A 22,657-nucleotide genomic window follows, 5' to 3' on the forward strand; every position below is an offset into this window, starting at 1 on the left:
GTGTTGGCCCATCCTTTATATTTACTAATAAATACACAGATGTGAATTATTTTCTTGCTATCTACTGGACTGTAACTTAACCAGCACTACTAACTATCACCATAAGTCCAATACTATCAGCAGAACTAGCAATGATTCACCAAATGAAATGAAAGAAATTTTGCAATACCTGATGCTGTATCATGGTTTATATTTTTATCTCGAGTTTCAGTATCAGCCTTTCAGGTCAAACTACGAAAGTCAATGCAGAAGTTCTATATCCTCGGGTTTTACTACTTAGACTTGTGTGTGATACTAGGTGAGCACGCTTCAAAGAATTGGTCCAAGTCAAAATCTTACATGAAACTTTATTACAATCAAAATTGTAATCATAGAACTTATAAAGAAGGACAATTAGGTTCATAAAACTATTGCAAAAATCAAAACAAATATAAACCACAGGTACAATCCAATCAAAAGCAGGCCTGTCAATAATACTCATCCCTAACTTCTAATGTTGAACCGGAAGCTTCTGAAATGGCCAAAAGAGCTGATTTTAAAAACTGAAATTATCTGACCTGTGAAGGTGAGCAAAGCAAGCCAGAGGCATCTGCTCCTACAACTGCAAGATCACAAACAGTACAAAGCTGTCCTTGCTGGGACGGAACAAAATGAGTAGTACAATAAGGGCAAGTGACATCCTTCTGCCCTCTGTAAATAGGGACATATGTTGCGCCACAGACCACAAACGGATTTCTGAAGTCATAATTCAACTCTGTAGCATCTCTCATATTTTTCTCAGCTGCTTGAAGAACCTGGCGGGCTGTTTTCGCTTGGCTTTCATTGGTTGGATTTGTCTCCAACAGTCTCCTAGCAAAGTTGGCTGCTGAGCTGAGATTGCTTGCCTTATAGCAGATAGACATAGCATTCTGTAATGCGAGCCTCAGGTGTGGAAGCTGCAGATTACAGTGTGTGAAGTAGGCAGCCAACTCCTGCTGACGAACGGGGTTATCTTTTGATTCCTTCCTCTTAACCTCCATCTGCAAACCTAAAACGTACTCCTTCACTATGACAATCAATTCCTTGACCTCATCCACCTCTCGTCGTGACTCAACCACAATTAAAGGAATGGTGTGAAGAATGCTCAGGAATAATCTAAGAGCATCAGAAAATTTCCCAGAAGTAGTGGCTCTGTAGGCAGTTTTAAGTTTTTCTTCGAGCTGACTGAAATTGAAGATGAGGGCAGGTGGACCCCGCACATTGGGACTAGCTGACTCACTCCAACCTCTCTCAATTGCCAGAGAGATAACTGGTGCCGAGGAGAAGGCACGGAGATATGTATGGCTTCCCATATGAAGATCAGCAAACAATTGCTTTAAAGGAGAGAAGTTCTTAATCCCTAGTTGTCGGCTCAGCAAACGCATAGCAGTATCGAAATTGCCAGCAGCTGCATGTTCTGCAGCAAGAGATGATTTTTGGACCCAAATCTGGCTGACAGGCATGCCAGGGTTTGGGGTAACAAAAACAGAAGAGCGGGCATTGGAAGCAGTCTTTGGTGTGTCAGTATCAGGTGGCAGATCCAAATCCTCAAGATCCCATCCTCCTTCCTCATCATTTTCTTCTTTTCCTTCTTCATCATCCAGCACCATACTGATATCCCCATTCTGCAGATTTTCCACCTCACCAATATCCAGTGACTCACCCCAATCAGCATCTGCAGCCTCTTCGTACTCCTCATGTCCGCCCCTGACTGTAGCATCCAAACCACCTTCAAATATACCTTTTGTGACCATCAGTAGAGGCCAGTCTCCCCCACCCAAAATGGGAGTTGGGGGCTGCAAGAGAGATGCTTTCTTCTCCTTTGGCAATGAAGGAACATTATCACCCAGTTTTTCAGCAAGACGCTCAGCAGTATCCTTCAGCCCATGAACATTCGCTGTGATGTATGCAAGGGGAAGATGACCAGCCTCCTCCAAAATCTTGACACGCTCACGAACATTACCAAGGTACAAGGCATCGTGGAATTGACCCATAACTTCATTTTTTACCTCAGCAATTTTCATCATTTTTGACAACTTATCCAGGTTTCCTGTTATTAGATAAAGGAAAGAGAGCCTCTCAAAGTTCTTCGTCTTCTGGTAGGCATATTCAACAATACCTGCATTACCCTGTCGAAGGGCCTCCACCCCAAGCCTATACCAATGATCCTTCTCATCAAGCTTCTTAGCAGATTCAAGAGCTATCTCAATGTTCCCACTTTCAAGTGCTAAGTTGAAACGAGTAAGCTCATCCTTGACAAAATGAAGAGCAACCTCAGGAAAACCCTTCTGCTGCAAATAGGCAATCATGGCTTGACCACAAAGCTCGGAGTTTCTTATCATACTCATAACCTGGTCATATCTCTTTCTAAGCAGGGCCAGCTTGAAAATATATTCAGTTGAATCAATAATAATAGGACGGTTCTTCCCATCTCGATCCAAGCAAAAAATAGTGTTCCCATATATCTTAGAAATGTAGACTGGAACATCTAAGGTTTTGATGATTCCACTATCGCCATTGGGAAGACAGTACTTGATGTGGGTAAGTGTGGTATAAATGAAGACCCCGTTATCATCCCAGGCACCACTCTTGACACGAATTGTCTCGTGAAGAGTACAACGGTGCACAAGCTTCTTATCCGCTATTACAATGGAATGCTTGCTAAGCAAAGCAACACTTTCCATGTCGGACGACCAAACGACATACCTGATGAAAGGAGTCTGCAGCTCTCCAAGAACAATTCTCTGCTGCAGATCAAAGATAACAACTCTGTCCTCTGCCCTGCACAGTAAGTTTCCTGTGCCAGCATAGAATATTGCATCAGTAGCAGTAGGCAGAGGGCTTTTCTTAACAATTTCATTCTTCAGATTCTTGACCAGGACTTGGTTGGTGCTTTTCTCAAGCACTGCAAACCTGTTCCGAGCAACAAAAACTGCTGATCCTCCAGTTCCCCTTTTGGCATCTTGAACAGCATCACCCCTACCATAAGTGTCTTTAGGTATAATGTATAGTTCATAGGAGCCCCCATCAACGTCCGAACAGATCAAAATAGCATTCTCAGTAGGACTGTAGGAAAGCGTTCGTGGACCTTGGTTCAGACTATTTGAACCAGGCCTTCTAATTGGTATCAACTGATTCTCCTTCTGAGTTGAATACTCGTACACACGGAGAAATCGATCCTTCACATAAAACAAAGAATCACCGCTCACAGAAAAAGCAGGGCGTTCTCTCTCCAACTTGAACACTATCATCCCACTGTCATGACCAGCTGCTAGAAGATTCATCTCAGGATGAGCTGCAAGGATCCAAAATCTGTCATGCTCCCTGCGGAAAGTCTGGAGACCAGTCCTTTTTGTAGCATCCCACACTCGAATGCTCTTATCCTCTGAATTGGAAACAATAATATCTTGCCTTGAATGGAACAAAACACAAGATACATTGTTCATATGGCCTCTCAATGTGTCCACCTCCCAGGCCTTTGTATCTAGGAATATCAAAAACACAATTAGTAGTGTATAGTCTCGTCATAGTAACCTAAGAAGATCATCAATAGCATTAAAATATCCAAGTTTCTAACACCAGTCAGCCTAATCCAATCTGAAAAAGCACCTGTTTTCTATCAATTTAATTCAAGGAGAACATTCTGCTCCATGAATAGAGAAAGGCTTGAGTTTACATCCTGTATGATTTTTCTGAGCATAACACAATTAAGAACATTCATTTCTTTATGGGTACCAAGAAACTACAGTTCAGCATGAGTCTATTTAGCTTCCCCAAGCTTTAGAGATAATGCAAACTGCTACCACTCACTAGCTCTGACATAGCAAGGTACAGCCAGTTTTAGCTGAATTAAGGAATTCTTAACTGACAAGTTTTTTAAGTTAACTACAAGAGGTTCTACAAATTTGAAAGATCCTATTTCTTTGGCCAAGTGGACGATCAAAAAGCTCTTATTATAGCTAAAATGATATATAACAGTACATAAGTCAAATAGCACAAACTGAATTTAGCGCTAAAGGTTCAACAGATATGTAAGAAAACATTTATGGCTGGCATGCGAAAAAACATTCAAGATTTTAGAGCATACCATTCATCCGCCAGATTTTCACCTGGCGATCATCCGCGCCAGACACAATTAGGGGCAATGTAGGGTGAAATGAAGCCCAGTTAACTCCTCGATCATGACCCTCCAAGACATACTTCACAACAGCATCTACTCCACCAAAGAAGTCTGTATTCATCTGGCTCAAGCGCAAGATGTCATCAGCAGGAGAAACAGTTTTCTTCCTTAGAGCACCAATATCCCAGACCCGAACAGTTTGATCCAAAGATGCAGAGACAACCAAGTCCTCTTTGGGATGAAATAGGGCACACATCACGTAATGGTTGTGTCCAGTCAAGACAGAAATACAAGTGCGAGACTGCCAGTTCCATATCCTGATTGTCTGATCATCACTTGCACTGACAATCCAGGGATACTCATGATGAAATTGGACAGTGCGAATATAATCAAGATGTCCAAGCAGCGTAAACAAGCACCGATGCAGCTTATAATTCCAGACCTTTATCTTATAGTCATCTCCTGCAGCAAACAAGTTACAAGAGTTTAAATATACTAAGAACAGTCCAATACAGAATTTCAATAATGCAAGTAGGCATAGATTGCAATTCTGTTAAAACATATGCTTTTAGTTTTTATTATTTAATTAATTTATTTGCCTTAGTGATGATAGGTAAATTTGTTACTGCAGCAGCACTTGCAGCATTATACATAACATCCATACAATTTATCAATCATCAATATAGAATCGGCTTAAGAATTTGAGCCTTGAGTGTACATAGTAGTTCATAGTTCTTCTAGATTTTGACAGTGTCGTGAATCATTCGGTCCTTCTAGAAACAGAAAAAATACAAACAAAATGAAATAAATTACTCTAAATAATTGGATTTGATCAAACACTATATACCTTATGAGTAAACAGAATACCACTCAAGCCTGCAGTCAAAAAAGAACTAATGATGCCTCTTCTAAAGAGATTCAAGGATGAATAAGACTAAATATGAGATCACATTACATATTCTACAATTCAATGAGGCATTCCACCTGATCTAGAATATACAAGAACAAATGCATATCAAAACACAATGTGAATGATATACCCTAGCCTATGCCATTGATCGCATAGATCAAATAAACTAAAAAGGAAAAAGCTACCAAACTAGCGCATAAACAAATTCTCGTCGGGAATTCACTAATTCGGCAAAAGTAGCATTTAGATTTCATAAATCACACATGATATCAGAAGATCCACAGTCTACCACTCAATCATGAAATCAACTGCAACAGCAAATTCAAAAGAAGAGGGAAAAAAAGGAAAATCAAACCTCCTGATACAAAAAGAGGCTGAGACTTGTGAAAATGAACGCCACGAACAGGGCCATCATGTTCATCAAATCGATCAATAAGAGTTCCCATACGGTAATCCCAAAGCTGGATCACACCGCTATGAAGACTAGCTAAGATCCATGGCCTTTTGCTATGAAAACTGAGCCCTTTCACTCGATTACTCTTCGTTTCAAACTTCGTCAACATCTTTCAAAATTCCTCAAACGCAACAAAATCAAATGCTCAAAAAAAAACAACAACTGCTGTATATGAATCCCTAACTGGATTTCGAGATCAAATTGAACTCAGATCTGATCGGAAAACTGCATTTGAAATGAAGATCGGTGAACGGAGAGTGCGTATGTTAAGGGAAGTTGTCTCTTTGTGTGTATTCTTTCAGTGTGGCGTTAAAGAAATTGGGGATCGGAAGTTTGATAGACAGAAGAATAATATAGTCTAGTAAAGAGAAATAGAACTTGAAATTAATGTGAATTTGCTGGTGGATCTACGGGTCCCAGCTGTAAGATCCATTTTTACTTGAGAGAAAAAATAGCTAATTTAAATTACTTTTTTATTTGTTTATAGAAGGGAAAACTAACTTCATTTTATAATATTTTGAGTGTAAGATTAGGTGATTAGCATTTACAAGACAATTTGACGATTTACATCAAATTGATTAATAAAGAATATATATGATTATTATTTAATCATGATTGAGAATGTGTCTTTTTTTTTAATTGTGATTATTGAGTTTGAATTGATTAAATTGAAACATAATTCATTTTTGAGAAAGGAAGTTTTGAGTATTTGGGACTAATAATTTAAAGAAATGAGAAGATTTTTGTATAATAAAAATGTGTCACCAAATCTTGAAGAAGGTATTATAAAGTAGAGGTTAGCTCAACTATATTAATTAGGGTAGAGTGTTAGCCGATTAATAATTTACATGTCCAAAAGATTAAAGTAACAAATATGAGGATGTTTAAATGAGTGTGTCAATATTCCAAGTGTGATAGGATCAGGAATGAAATTGTCTAGCACAAAGGTTGGAGTGGTTTCCGTGGACAAGATGAGTAAGGCAAACTGAGATGATTTAAAAATATAAAGAAAAGATGCACAGGATCCACTGTGAGAAGAAGTGTGAGGCTTGCTGTAGACTATAGTAGAGGTAAGGAAAGGTAGACCGGAGAAGCCTCAGTAGAGGTAATTAGACAAAACATAGCTCACTGAACATGGCCCTAGATAGTATTGTTATTATTATTGTCTTACTATCATATCCTTTTATTTAAATATTACATTATGTTTATTTGTTTCGGTTATTATATTTTTTGACGTCTAATGGTTGTTTTCTTCATTGTTTTCAATATGATTTTTTCGCTACCGTATTTGCTTACCATGCTTATTTTCATATGCTCTGCTTGATTCGAATATTTAACAAAAATAACTTTTCTACCTTCACATGATAAGAATAAGACTATGTGTACACATCCTCTTTCTCAAATTTCACTTGTGATATTATCCTAATATGTTTATATAAATTTAGCCAAGATATAAGAAAGCTGATCCGAACAATATAAAGTCATAAATAGATGAACAATTTGGTAAAATTAGTACCTCGTGCCTACCCTAAGTTAGAATGACAAGAACCATTTTTATCAAAGGGCCAACGGGGGTTAGACAATTATATTGAATTTTCACTTTTTAATTTTTCGACTTTCTTAAATAAAAAAATTATATCGTAAAATCAACTTTTCTTTCCCTTCTCAGTAAAATAAATCATAGAGCTTAATCAGGCCATTCAAAAAGTGAGATCATTTCACATTTTTTTTCCCCTTCAAATGTAAAATATACACTTTTTGTACTTTATTATATAAATTTAAACTTTAAAAATATAAATAATATAGGGAGTCACTTAATTTGTTACAAAAGGCTAGTTGATATTTGGGCTGCGTCCTCTCGTTCTGTTAGGCATTGGACCCAAATATTTGTCCAATGGGCCGACTTTTTTTTTGGGTCCTAAACTTCATTTTCAACAATGTAAATAGTAGTAATATTTTGGTTCATATAAATATTCAAATGTATAAAAATGATAAATATGATACAATTTTTCCTTTAATGAATGTATAATATACATAAATCACATAGTGTAAAGATTAAATTACATTTTATTCCTAATTTTTTTCTAACTACAATAATCACTTAAAATTTGTACCTTCCCAATACATTAAAGAGTATCTCGGATACATTATAACATAAATCGGATACATAATCTGTAGCCTCGGATACATTATAAAATAAATCGGAATATATAATAGGTAGCTCAGATACATTAAATATTGACTAGAATACATTAATATGTAGTTCGGATACATTAAATACATTAGGAGAGAAATAAGGGAGTTTAGAGGTTTTTAGAAATAGAAGGGGATATTAAAAATAAGGGAAATATATGACGTGTATTTCAATAACTTTTCCTTTAATTAAACCACACATTTACGATATGTACATGTATATTCATTAACCACAAAGTGGAATATTTATTTTCTACACATATAACTTTATATTTAAGGTATACTACTCTATCAGTATATATAACTTTAATCCTATTCAATATTCATACAATGTAATATATACCTTATTAGAAAATATGAAACCAGCTACTGTATGTGTTGATAATTTCTAGCTAATTCGCGCTAATAGTAAAAAAAATTAGATCATCATGAATATGTCACTAAATAGTTTGAGATTTTGTTGTTTAGCTGCAATTTTTTTTCCCGTTAATTTCTTATTTTCTATGATTATTTTACCATTGGTGTAGATATCAAACTCAGAAATCTTACCATTCAAATAATATAAACTTAGTTTGTACCTGCCTGCATGTACGTCCAGCTAATTAGAAGGAAAATTTGATTTGGTACTCTTTTTAATTAATTCATTTGTCCCCATTAGCATCTAGCTAACCCAATTTTCACTTTCTTTAATCCTACTTAATTTGTCCTATTATCAATCTCTCTCCTATATTAATCTCTAACGAGATACATTAAACTCCATTAATTCCTTCAAATATGTCGATGAGAATCACCCCAATATTAGATGAAATAATCGTCACACCTAATACTCATGAGTCCGAAAATCAAAATACTATACCAGATATTGATAGTACTATCGATGATTCCTCTCTCAGTTCATCAAAAAATCATAGTCTACAATTCTTAGTATTTTCAATGCTAACGAGGATTCATGCAGGCTATTTTAGAATAAGCCTATCTTTGTGTTGGGAAGCTTTGTTATGGAAAACACTTCTCGATCCAAATAATAACGAAACAAAATTCTTACATCGCGTCCCTCAAATAATCTATCGTCCTATTTTAATTTTCTTATGGTCGTTTGCTTTATTGATTTTAGTTCTACTTTCTTTACTCTACCTCTTGAAATGCGTCTTTCGATTTAATTTAGTCAAAAGGGAGTTTCTACACCATGTTGGTGTAAATTACCTTTTTGCCCCTTGGATTTCTTGGCTTATTTTACTCGAATCCTACCCTTTCATTATAGCTCCAAAACACGTTGTTTACAAAGCTCTTTGGTGGGTTTTTGCTGTTCCGGTTTTAATTTTAGATGTGAAAATTTATGGACAATGGTTCACTAAAGGGAAAAGGTTCTTAACAGCCGTGGCTAACCCTACGAGCCATTTATCGGTCATTGGGAACTTAGTCGGGGCTCGAGCCGCGGCTAAAATGGGCTGGCAAGAGGTTTCCGTTTGCTTGTTTTCACTTGGCATGGTTCATTATTTGGTCCTTTTTGTTACGTTGTATCAGCGGCTATCGGGAAGTGACCGGCTACCGGCTATGCTACGGCCCGTTTTCTTCTTGTTCTCGGCTGCTCCGAGTATGGCTAGCTTGGCTTGGGCATCAATAACCGGAACCTTTGATACGGCTTCAAAAATGTTCTTCTATCTCTCGTTGTTTCTCTTTACGTCACTGGTAATATTACATTTAAAAAAAAATTATTTTTCTATAAAAAATTTCAAAATATATTATTATATACATATATATATATATAACATGTTAGATTATATTGAAATCTATTATTTGAACTATAAATTAGATAATCTGCTATAACAAGTTATATTATATCAATAATATGAAATTCTTTATAGGGTATATGAGTTGAATCTAAGATTAAAGGAGTCTTCGACTCGCAAAAGTTTCGGCTTTAATTTATGTATTATTATTATTATTGTTATTGTTAATGTTATTGTTATTGTTATTTTATTTTTTTTTTCCAATCCTAAGTTGAATTTTCCACTTCATTGCATGTGCAATTAGATGAAATTGACTTTACAACAACTTTATCTTCAAGTCTACGTATGTGTTTGTATTAGGAATATAATTATAATATTGTTTTCTTTTTAGGATCACAACTTGTTATTTATGTTTCTAAATTTCATTGTTTTTGTCTTTTTGTATATTAAAAATATTAATGTTATTAAATATTAGCTTGCTATTTAAACTATTCATGTTTTCTTGTACGAGCCGTACATGCCGTGATCAAGACGACTCTCATTTGTCAGTCTACTAGATCCACTATCCCAAGAAAATCTAAGATTGATCAAATCTTTTTAGGTAGTCAAAAATATTAAAATTACAGCAATTACATTTTTTTATATAATATATTTGTGAAATATTCTTTTGGGAGATATTTTGAGCGTGATAAAGATGAAGATAAATAGAGTCAAATGTAAAGGGTAAGAGTTCAGTCAAATTGAATAATCTGTTTCAAATCTTGTAAATATGTGAGTTAAAAAATTCAAGTTACATAATGTATAGAAAACTTATATTATAAACTAACTTATTGGTATAACGTTGATGTTCTGAAATCTTGAATTTGCTTTTGAACGATCGTGATTAATTATAGTTGTTTTTTTTTTGAACTTTTTAGATATGCAGGCCAAGTCTTTTCAAGAAATCAATGAGAAAATTCAATGTGGCATGGTGGGCATATTCATATCCAGTAACACTATTAGCATTGGCATCTACAAGATATGCAAAAGAGGTTAAAGGAAAAGTTCCACACACCATAATGCTAACTCTATCATCTCTCTCAGTTTTGGTCATCATTGCTTTATTGCTCTCCACTGCTCTTTACTCGAAAATCCTCTTACGTAACGATGATCCTTCTCTCAAGCATTCGTGTTTATCAGAGACGCATTCAGAATATTAAATAATTGCTTTTTTCTCTTTTGCTATCGACTATGATTGAGTTTAGTAGTCTCCAGCTAGCGCATGAGTCTGCCCTATGTATTAATTAATTATTGTAATTGTAATTAATTAAGAGCTTAGGGCTGGTAGCAACAAGTCATTATCGTTCCTAAAGTATTAATTAATATATGTTTTTGTATGGAAATATCGTCTACTTGCCATAACTAGTCTATACTCTTTGGGTTCTATCTGTATTACTTAATTTATATGAATTTAATAAAGTAGAACTTTTTATATATATATATATATATATATAATTTTTTTTGGGGGGTTTTATCATATTCTTTTTCTCATATATGACGACGTTTCAAATATGCCCATGTTTAAGTGACCAACTTTTTGTCTATAGATAAATGACAAATCATTTTTGTTATATATAGACAGCTAATTAGATGCCTAAGTTTGATGAACTATATATATATACACTATAAGTACGTAGTACACATTTATGATCTTCATCAGATATGGGAAGATCAGAATAAATATATAACTTTCGATAATTTTTACGATAATCGAATTTTCTTTAAATTCGTTGCTACTTAATAGCTAAACGAGATTGATATGAAATTTTTATTCTTTAACTATAAAATATTGTTTCCGTCACTGATTATTTATTTTCTAGTTGTGAATTGATCGTAATCATCAATTGGCAAATATAAAAACTATATGATAATGACAAGTGAAGTTTCTCCCATCGTTAATATCTTATACAGTAAAATCTCTATAAATTAATATTGGCGGGACCATGAAATTTTATTATTTTATAGAGATATTATATAATCGATAAATTAATATTTATTAATTTAAAGAATGATTTGAGATTTGATGAAGGTTAATATTGATTATATCAAAATAATTGTATCTTATTAATTTATATATCATACTTATTGATTTCACATAAAAAAAATATTATACATAAAGTACAACGAATACATCAAAATCGTTGAATCTTACTAATTTCAACCTTGTGATACTGTGATAATAAGAGCTTTCAAGATGTATTATCAAGTAGATTTTACTGTTGAAATTAGAAGGCTATGAAGTTGACAAACTAATCTAGCAAATTAAGATCAATGTTTGGATGCTATCAATTATGTACTACCTGTTTGAATTATCCAGGTGAAAGTGATACATATTCAGAGGTCCAGAGCTTAGAAAAAATTATGGATACCATCGGAAAAAACAATGTTGTTAACGCAGTTGAAGATAATATTATACCTTTGGAACCAGTGACGCGTAAGAAAACACTTATCTCATTTAGAACTCTTCACAATTTCATGATGCAGTTCGAAAAGACAACACCCGAGCTCGTGAATGTAATAAGAAAAGTTAGAGATGAACTTCAAATATATTTAATTTAAAAAAAATAATACAATATAATCATATTTCACTAATTTGTCTTCAGATATACTTGTACTTTTAAAGAATTATTAATTTATGATATTAATGGGATCATATATTTATATAAAAATCTTCTAAAAATATATTATCTTATACATAAATGTGCTATAATAATAAAATATTTACAATTTATAACAATAATATTTTTTTTTCACTTGATCGCTTTTAATTCATTTATAATACAATTTTAATACATATTACAAAGAACAATTTATTATTCACATATAATACAAGTTTTAATGATGGATAATACATTTATCACACATTTTAATACACTTATAATACAATGTGACCATTTTTTACCAAACAAACACAATATATTTCAAAAACAATTATAATTCAAAAATATTGCATAAATAATTCACTTTTAATACATATTATAGATTTATAACAGTATTGCTATAAATGGTAATAAACAAAAAGTATCGCTAAAATCAGTAATTATTTTTTAAAATGTATTAATTTATGTAATTATTCCTTCCAATGATGGGCTCAACTAATGATGGGCTTTTCTAGTCCAGTTTGTATTAAGTGAGGAAGCCCACCGAATCGTCTCTAGCCCACAATAATGTCAACAATATATTACAAATAATAAGTTAAATTTTTTTTTGTCTTGTCTAACATAAGTTTCGTAGAAATTAAGTAGTATGACATAAGTCGTGTATAATCTAATTCATGCATTAGATTTTAAATAAGTTAAGAGAACTTTTGTCTCACACGAAATAAATTTTGTAGATCAAACTATGCCTTTTACCATATAACTTGTGCATTCTGAAACTGAACTTTTACGTAACATTTAATTTTGTAAGAACTAATCTGGTTTTTGAACCGAATGAATTATGCTTTGATCAACATAAGCTATGCAACATAACTTGTGTGGTTATAGACTATAGTAAGTATGGTACGAAAATATAAGCTCATAGAAATCAATTTTTTTTTTGTTATTTCGACGTCAAAGAAATCTTTAGCTACATATTATTTGTTGCTTAATATATGAAAAGATAAACAAAATACCATCAAATTTAAAAGATAAAAATTAAAGACCATCGATATTTGTGCGAATGACCCATACATGAAAGGAGTAACGAGGATGAACAACGTTAATATTTCAAGATTCCTTGTCATATAGCCGTGCAAGTAATCACAAAGTTGTAGGCTTTTAGTATTCTTTTTTTTTTTCGTAGGCTAAAGTTAAGTATCACTTTTTAGGGTTTAATGTTAAACCATTGGTTCTTTGTTTGTCCCTTTTAGATATATACTCGTTATTGCAATGCATTCATAGTCCTGACATTTTGCCAAATTACTTATATTCTGGTTAGTTTTATGAAATGTCTATATATGTATATAGTAATTTGTTTGTCATTCGAATAATTCTATTCTAGGATTAGTTTTCTCAATGTCTATATTTAGTATTAGTTCGAGATAACTCTATTGAGCAATATTTTGTAGTTTGTGAGTTCTGAATTTACTGTTGAATTAGTTCAATTTGTTTTAGTTACTGAATTACTAATTTAAAAGTCTAAGGTAAAGCTATTGAATTTGTCTAATCAAACTTGTACCTAATACCATTTAAGTTGACTATTGAATTTATTGTAGCTCGTTTTGTTTATTGAATTACCAATTGAAAGGTCTAATTAAGCAAAAGTCATTGGATTCGTTTGATCTAAAACTTGTACCTAATATTGTAACTCCGCTCAAGTATCCCTTTTCATGAAATACATGCACATCGATTTGCCCTATCTGTAATTATTTTTAAAATAAAATAAAATAAGTAATTGAGAGGGGCTTGACCTTACCTCAACATACAACAAAAAGGATAAAACTTTTATTCTTTCAAAATGAGGGTTGGGAGATGACTATCTATATACAGACTAAACGCTCATACATATAAAAAAGTAAATTAGCTAACAAAAAAGTTCGATATGAACCACACCCTTTAGGCCTCTTCGAACTCCATTATGAGATTATGCTGAATATATTATTGATGTATAGGATTGAATCGATAGATTTGAGGATCACAAAATAGATGAAAGCATCAAATAATATTCGCATAAATCAAAAGTAGTTTTAGAGTAGGTAGTTGCCCTAAACTTAGAGCATATGCCATATTATCTGTTGGTATAACTTAATACATATATATAAAAGAAGAGACCGCAATCACTTGTTTAACACAATGGTCCTTCATTTGCATTTCCTTCATGTAATGCTCTACTAATTATATATACTAGCTATACAGAATCTTAAGCAAAATTTATTGAACAAATCTTTCATTTGCAAAAATTGGTGTAAAAGATACTTAAGTCTAGCTTAGTGTAATGGCAAGAAGTTGGTTCACTTCTTTAGGTAAAAAAGGGACCCACAATGTGAAAGAGTCCCACATCGGTCTGTCCTTTAAAGAATGTGTAGTCTCTTTAATATGACTTAAACAATTTTCACCTCTTAAACTAGCATTAGATCTATATATGACGAGACTTATTTATCGATATAATAATTCACATAGAAAATAAATTATAACAATTCCTCTTAGCATGTTTTAATTAAGTTTTAAAATAGGATAATCATACATTTTAACTCACCTTTGATTAAAAATATAAAGGGAAGTACTAAAAACATCTTTCAACTTGACATAGATTATTATGAGTTTTGTCACGAATTATAGATAGCCTTTAAAAATCTCCATCTTGATTAACTAAACTTGAATACATCTATGATCTTTTGCCACATGGTTGAAATACATCCCTAATTCTCGTCAAGTTAATGAGTGTTTCAACACTTTCTGGACTTTCTATTAAGAGATACACTTTTACCAAAGTATTAAGACTACTTACTATGCCATGTGACAAATCAAATGTATATTTAAATTGAATTAGTTAAATAGAGAGTATTTAAAACAAACTTGATTCCAACAGAAGCATTGTTATATATATATTAATCATTGAATACAAATTACAACATAGAATGCACACAATAAAGTGATGACACCACTAATTAATAAGAGATTAACAAAGAAAGAAGTAACTAGAAAGTGATGAGATACAAGTCTGTAGAAAGGAGATGAGAAATATAAGAAAATCAAAGCTTCGACATAATTTTCATAATCGTTCTTCTAACTCCTAATCCTTTTTAATAAAGTGTAAATGGGCCTTTTTAACAATATTTTCGTAATTGTCAATAATTTAAAAAGAAAATTAATAACTCACGATCAGAGGTGTTATCAGTACTTCTCTCGAATATAAATGCTGTTGGGTGACAAGTGACTGATAACTGAGACGTTGTGATGGTAGGGACAACTACAACAAGTGACAATTGATTGATTCTTAAATTACTTTTATCAAATTCTGCAATCACCTTTCATTGTTTTGGCATCCCTTTCCATTTTTAGTAACTCCATCTTTCTAAGACTCTTCTCCTCCTCCAATATCTTATCACAAATCAAAATAACAAAAAAAAAAAAATTAAAAAAAAATTGCACAATAAAAAGTTAACTTGACCTTCTAGGGTTTGAGTATTTAAGATCTCAAAAAAAAAAAAAAAAAAGTTATGGCTCGTGGTAAGATCCAGATCAAGAAAATAGAAAACCAAACAAATAGACAAGTGACTTATTCAAAGAGAAGAAATGGGCTATTCAAGAAGGCTAATGAACTTACTGTTCTTTGTGATGCTAAAGTTTCAATTGTAATGATTTCTAGTACTGGAAAACTTCATGAGTTTATAAGTCCCTCTATCACGTAAGAAAACAAACTTTATTTTATTATTATTTTCAAAATTTTTGTGTTTGTTTTAATTATTTTGATGTTGTTTATGTTTTGTTAGGACCAAACAATTGTTCGATCTGTACCAGAAGACTATTGGAGTTGATATTTGGACTACTCACTATGAGGTTTTAATTTCTTTGATTTCTCCCTTCTAAGATCTTTAACTTTCCCCCTTTTTTTTTGGTTAAATTGTGTAACAAATTCATCTTAAAAAGTGCTTTTTATATTTGTTTTTGGAATCGATCACACTTTCTATTTACTTGGTTATATTTTCAACATGTCCTTTACGGTTAGATTTGATTCTTTTTTATGTAAAGATTCTTGAAATAACGGCTGAGATATGAATTATCCAAGATCTCGATCGATCCCCATGTTTTGACAAGATTTTATATAGATCTATGAAAAATAATTTTTAAGATGTACATATTACATTATTTTCTATATAATTTTGAGTGTTCAATTGATCATCTAAACTATTTTTTTGATATCATGTTGAACTGTATGTACGTCTCATTTAAAAGTTTAATTATTAGAAAGATTGTTTTATTTTCTTGGTTACATATATATTTGAGGTATTTTTAGATTTATTATTTGTTAAAAATGAGCAGAAAATGCAAGAGCAGCTAAGGAAGCTAAAGGATGTTAATAGGAATCTACGAAAAGAGATCAGGTACTAGATCTTTAACAAGAATCTATGACTTTTTAATTTATTGATAAAAAATCTAAATAAAATAAAATAAAATTATAATTTTATTTTATTTTGTTATTTATTGATATTATAATTTATGGACAGACAGAGGATGGGAGAAAGCCTAAATGATCTGAACTATGAACAGTTGGAAGAACTCATGGAAAATGTGGACAATTCTCTGAAGCTTATTCGTGAAAGAAAGGTTAATTCCAATTATTAGACTAAAATTTCTAAAATTGAAATAATCGTAATCGAATCACTTTATAGTTGTCAAGTGAAATCTAAGAAGGTAATTAATATGTTGCAGTCTTATTCTTACCTTTATGGGTAAAGATGTTTTTCCTTCAAATGACCCTCGACAATTTTTTTCATTTAGACGAACATGAGAATGATGATGTGAACAAGCTCATAAAGACGAATTTTACTTGAATCTTAATTAAAATAACTAAAAAAGAAAGTATAGAGATACAATATGATCTAAAATGATGATGTGAACGAGCTCTCAAAATACTTTGTTAGGACGTTTTTTGGAGAGTCAAACTATTCAATATTTTAAGATATACTAAATTCAATCTAAATTCAGAAGTGAAACTTAATAATTATTTTAGAAACTCAGCTTCTCATTAGTAAACACCTATTATTCAAGAACTTGAGCTAATACATCTAAAGGCCGATCGAATGGATACAGATCTAGAGATTGGATTCTTCATCATTAGTTGTGATGCATATTACTTATTACTATCCATTTATCATGTAGATTCATGAGTATTTTGTAATGATGCATATTAGTTATTAATATAACTACCTCTTTTTAGTTAAAAACTAAATATATAGAAAAGAGTAATCAAATGTGTTCATTTTTTATTTGCTTGCCTTCCATAAAGTTGGTCATTTTCTTTATGTAAGTAATGCCTAACTTTATTTTATTTGTGAAAGAACAGTTTAAGGTGATTGGCAATCAGATTGAAACTTACAGGAAAAAGGTAAGACGTCATATTTCAATATGTTGAAAATATAATTAACTAATAAAAAGTGTGTTCTCTCTTTAAGTTAAGCTTTTAGATGGGATAATCACACACTTGAATACTAAAAAAAAAAGACAAATTCATATTTTGGTTGATTGCAGGTTAGGAATGTGGAAGAAATAAATAGAAATCTCCTACTTGAATTTGTAAGTGCTTAAGCTTGTTAATACCTTTTTTTTTTTGCATAGCATAGAAATTAAGTTTGTTTTTACAATCATCCACAACCCTATTTTGCAATATTGCTTGATAGGAGTAGTAGTTAGAAGCAAAAGCATTTGTCTAGGATTTATATTGTTCTCTAAATCTAGAAAGAACTGTTATTTTGCTCGGACTATTCAAATGCTACTGCACCCGTTTTTGATTCTAAAAAAATGCACTATTTGAGGAGGATCTGGGACATACCTGTCAACTTTTTTAAAAGTTCGAGCAAGATAGAATTAAGTAGATGATATAGTTGGGAATAGTATTCTTCCCAATGTTTTGTGATCTATCCACATAATTACTAACACATGAGATTCTACCATAAGGCATCTGATTTACTTGGTGCAAAATCAAGTGTTTATGCTTGTATAGTGAATTTTATAATAACATTAGTAGGACAACATGGAGTTTTACGGATGGTAAACATATTCATCTCCGACCTTAAAATTTTGATACCTCTGAGTTTTAAAAAAATTCAATACATGATCAACTATTCTCAACTCATTTGTGCAAGATACATATGGCAAATGAAAGATTTTCACAAAGGAAAAATTTAACCTCTGTTACACATACCTAAAAGACTTTTAACCTTAGATATACTATATGATTAATCGACAAAAAATATTCATTAAAATCCCCTTTCCTTCCTTCTTTCTCTGCCCCAACAATACATGATATTGATGATTGAATTTGACTGGCGTAGGATGCAAGACAAGAGGATCCATATGGTGGATTAGTTGAGCATGATGGAGACTACAATTCCGTGCTTGGATTTCCAACTGGAGGGCCTCGTATATTAGACTTACGCCTTCAACCAAACAACAATTATCATAATCATCTTCACAGTGGAGGTGGCTCTGATATTACTACTTTTGCTCTAGGTTGAGTAGTAATTTTCACCTTATTGTAATATTGTCATATTTTCTAAATAATCACATGCAATGTTTGTTCACTAGACATGCATGAGAGTACTGACTCTTTAGACTATTCTCCTACTTTTGCTTAATTCAGTGTGTTAAAACCTAAAAAAAGAAAAACTATAAGGATGTCAAAACTCTATTGTTTTTGGATTGAAGTGTTGTGTATCTTCTAATGTTTAATGTAATGTTTTAGTACTATCTTATATATATAAAGATCATGTGGAAGTATGGAAATGTTTTAACTTTTAGTTTCGTCAAATGAATATTATATCAGCAATATTTATTAGTTGAAATTAATGTTTTTTCCCCTTCATGTTGGTATGTTTGTCATGATACAATGTCTACATTATGTCTTGTATATATATGGTTCAAAGTTTTGTATAAAATGAAATTAGTCCTTAGTTATTATTATTATTACACATGTATGATGTATCATAAGATCATAGTTTTCACTAAAATTATTGACTTAATTCAATCGAATTCGTACCTAACCTTACTAAAATTATTGACTTAATTTGATCGAATTCGTACCTAACCTTCGCTTAGATTGAATTATATATAATATATTTTTATATTCTTATAGAAAATGTAAGAAAATTTTGCACCTTTTTAAAATTTCGTCTTAGATAACAATAAATGAATATGAACTTAATTACATGCAACATAAACAATAAAAATTTATATAGCCAACATAGAAGTAATAAATGTTTTTTTTTGGGCTGCTGTTGTTCAAGGCTCCCTTTCAAAGTTTCTCCACTTGCATTTTATATATTTTTGAAATGAACACGTAGTGAAAATCTAAATAGATAGATATTATTTTTTTTGTTATTGGAAGCTTAATTAAAACTCAAAATATATTGCTTATTTGTTGTAGTTTATGTTCATATAGGTACTACCAAATTTCAGTCACAATATTGTTTAGTTTTATCAACAATATTAGAGCAAGGAAGCTTCATTTTTTTTTTGCTCATGGTAAGTGGATATTCTTTAGTATTGATAAAAATTTAAATAAGTTGCTAACAATTATTTTATATATTTTTTAAGTGTATCGTATCATGAGTTCAAGTGCTTAATTAGAATAAATTACAATTAGAGTAATTTTACCCGCAAATTTATATGATTCTATCTATGCTAATTTAACCTTTTCTTTTTTTTTGGATCAAATGACTTTAACTCGTTCTAATCTAAACGATGAGCGCCTATGTGGAGCTTATCATAATCATATTAGTCAAAATAAAAAATCAAAGTTTTTATTAAAAAAAAATCTATTTTTGGCTGTCCACTCAAATTTACAAAAAATTAACTTCTAAGGAAATATTTTAATGTTTTGATCTCTCCAAACTAGTATAAATAATTACTTATGTTAAGCTTATTTTCACTCACAAATATAAAATATTTCTCCTCTCTTATTCTCAAGAAAAAGTCATTTCTGCAACGCTGCTATGGTACCACAAAAAAAATAATTTTTTTTAATTGTTTTCTTTTTCTTTTTACTTGTTTTGATGTTTTATTCTTTAAATGTATGATTTCACGTTGAATTAACTTTTTTTTTTTTGCTTATTTGAGAAAAGGTGCACATGCTTGATTCTTTATTTTTTTTAATTCAGAAATTGATTTTTGTGATTTTTATTAGAAGAGGACGAATAGTTATTCTTTTTTCTTTATTGCTTTGTTTATCTATATATATATATATATATATATATATGAGTGTACCTAACTCTAATTTGATCTAAAATGTGTAGAATTTAATTAAAGAATGATAATAATTTATAGTTCCCTAGAACATTTTTTAATTGATTTTTTATGACATGTTTGGATGTTTAGGGTACCTCTAATGAAGTTGAAGATCAAAAGCTTTTCGAAAGTAGAGTGACAGCTGATCCTACCATGCGCGATGGAGTTATCTGTTGCGTTATAAACACAGAAGCCCTAGAAATTCCGAACAACGACCACGTTATATTTCCTCGTATTAAAAGGTCATCAATATCATCTGCAAATCAAAAAAATGCGAAGAAGGCCAAGAAACAACATTGCATCAAGTCCCGTTAGGAACTTCAAGTGCAACAAATACATTTCATGGAGCAAAATGAATTGTATTTTACTTTTATTGAATTTACTTTTCTTGCAAGGGAAATAGTACAATGTTCAATAGCCTTATTTAAATAAATATTCTCATCATTTCTAAAAATTGTTTTAGATGAGATTTGTCATTTTATTTACGATTATTTCAACTTTAAACTTCCTACTTATTACTTGCTAAAAAGTGTTCAAAGTTTTATATATGTAGATCCACAAAAAATAAATTGATCGGTAACTAGTACAAAATTAATTATTGAAGTGAAAGCAAACTAAAGGAGCAAGATGATTTATACTAAAGTTTAATGGGAAATTAAGAAAAAAAAAACATACTTAATACTAACTGTATGATTTATACTAAAATTTAACGTATGCATATGCATGGTAGACACATTTTTTAATTGAAGTGTTATGTATCTTCTAATGTTTGATGTACTTTCTAAGAAAAAAAACGTAGTTTCGTAAAATAAATTATTTTTCTTTTCTTCATGATTACGATGTCTACTTTATTTTCAATACGTATGTTTTTATGAATCTTTATTCTATAGGTGCTATCAAATTTCAGCCACAATATTGTTGAGTATTAGTAAAAAAATTGAATAAGTTACTATTCAATTTATGTTTTATCAACAATATTAGAGCAAGGGAGATTTATTTTCTTGCTCACGGTAAGTGATAGTATTCATGTCACGACCCAAAATCACGAGTCGTGATGGCACTTATATTCCCAACCAATAGGTAAGCCAACCAGCATATTTTAACAAACTTAACTAACAAGAAGTGAAAAGACAACAAATTTCCAAATCTCCAACACTGAGTTCTTATAAGTACGAATGCGGAAAACTGAAAAAAAATACTACCCAAGAAATGGTGTCATGAGTACAAGAGCTTCTAAAATACGATGCAAGTCTGAAACTAAAAAGGCAAATCTAACATAAGGGATATCCTGTCTGAATACTGAATAACAGAATAAATAAAAAATATAGAGGGAGGTGTGGGCCACGGAACAGCCAAGCAGCTCACCACAACTCCAAGACACTCCAAACTCGGACTCAAACTGCTCCTCGAGATGTGCTCCTACTTGGAATCGAATCTGCACCACAAAGAGTGCAACAAGTGTAGTATGAGTACGAAACCACGTGTACTCAGTATGTCTCATTGACCGACCACGAAGAAGTAGTGACGGGAGTTATATAAGAAAATAAATTCTTAGATTGTACAAGTATATATATATATATATATACACTTACTATTCAAGTTTCATCAATAAAGGAAATCAACATTTAATATTTTCTAAACACCAAACGAAACATATAGTCATCAAGAATGAATGATGGGATGAAATGCAATGCAATATGATGCCATGTAATGATATGTCTCAGAATACCCAGTACTCACTCAACCGTATATACATGATACTCCTCGGAAATACATCGAGAGTTCATGACCCATGGGGGACTCGCGAGGTCCATATACCGACACGGACGATCTCCACGTGTCTGTGCGGACGATCTCAACGCACTATCATAATATCAAACAATTTTCGCACGGACGGTCTCCACGTGCCCAAATTACAATCTTAACATCTCACCATCCCCAGCACGGACGATCTCCACGTGCCCAACTTATACTCAGTCTCATCTCTATGCATGTGCACAATATTGTTTCAATAGAGGGAATGATGATGCATCTCAATCAATCAATATGAATATAATACATAACCACCTCAATTATCTCAACTATACGGGTGAAATAAATAAAACACAATCACACAAGGAATTCAAGTCAATAATATATCAGCTAATGCCCATATGCTTTGGCATTCTCAAATTTCAGTCCACATTCTATAATAGTACTTTTCCTTTTTATAACACCGGTACTCGTACCAATGCCCGTCACACCATTGATACGAGACCACCATCTTTC

The 22,657-nt window shown here is 31.8% G+C and overlaps 3 protein-coding genes across 3 annotated transcripts; 2 read left to right on the top strand and 1 right to left on the bottom strand.

Annotated features, from left to right (window-relative positions):
* Positions 1–289: 289 nt before the first annotated feature.
* On the bottom strand, positions 290–5,872 carry LOC107017620 (coatomer subunit alpha-1). The gene is made up of 3 exons (XM_015217802.2): positions 5,404–5,872; positions 4,106–4,600; positions 290–3,502 (listed from the first exon to the last, which is right to left on the bottom strand). Exons 1-3 carry the CDS (start codon positions 5,609–5,611, stop codon positions 549–551), a joined length of 3,657 nt encoding a protein of 1,218 aa, XP_015073288.1. The 5' UTR covers positions 5,612–5,872; the 3' UTR covers positions 290–548.
* A 2,519-nt stretch (positions 5,873–8,391) lies between these two features.
* On the top strand, positions 8,392–10,845 carry LOC107017451 (S-type anion channel SLAH4-like). The gene is made up of 2 exons (XM_015217676.2): positions 8,392–9,384; positions 10,343–10,845. The coding sequence occupies exons 1-2, from the start codon at positions 8,470–8,472 to the stop codon at positions 10,622–10,624; spliced, it is 1,197 nt and encodes a 398-aa protein (XP_015073162.2). The 5' UTR covers positions 8,392–8,469; the 3' UTR covers positions 10,625–10,845.
* Positions 10,846–15,345: 4,500 nt separating this feature from the next.
* LOC107016291 (floral homeotic protein PMADS 1) lies at positions 15,346–18,889 on the top strand. Its single transcript, XM_015216785.2, has 7 exons — positions 15,346–15,791; positions 15,877–15,943; positions 16,427–16,488; positions 16,612–16,711; positions 17,451–17,492; positions 17,636–17,680; positions 18,439–18,889. Exons 1-7 carry the CDS (start codon positions 15,604–15,606, stop codon positions 18,619–18,621), a joined length of 687 nt encoding a protein of 228 aa, XP_015072271.1. The 5' UTR covers positions 15,346–15,603; the 3' UTR covers positions 18,622–18,889.
* Positions 18,890–22,657: the final 3,768 nt, after the last annotated feature.

The sequence above is a fragment of the Solanum pennellii genome, chromosome 4 (genome assembly GCF_001406875.1).
Source record: "Solanum pennellii chromosome 4, SPENNV200".
In the NCBI taxonomy this organism is placed as follows: domain Eukaryota; kingdom Viridiplantae; phylum Streptophyta; class Magnoliopsida; order Solanales; family Solanaceae; genus Solanum; species Solanum pennellii.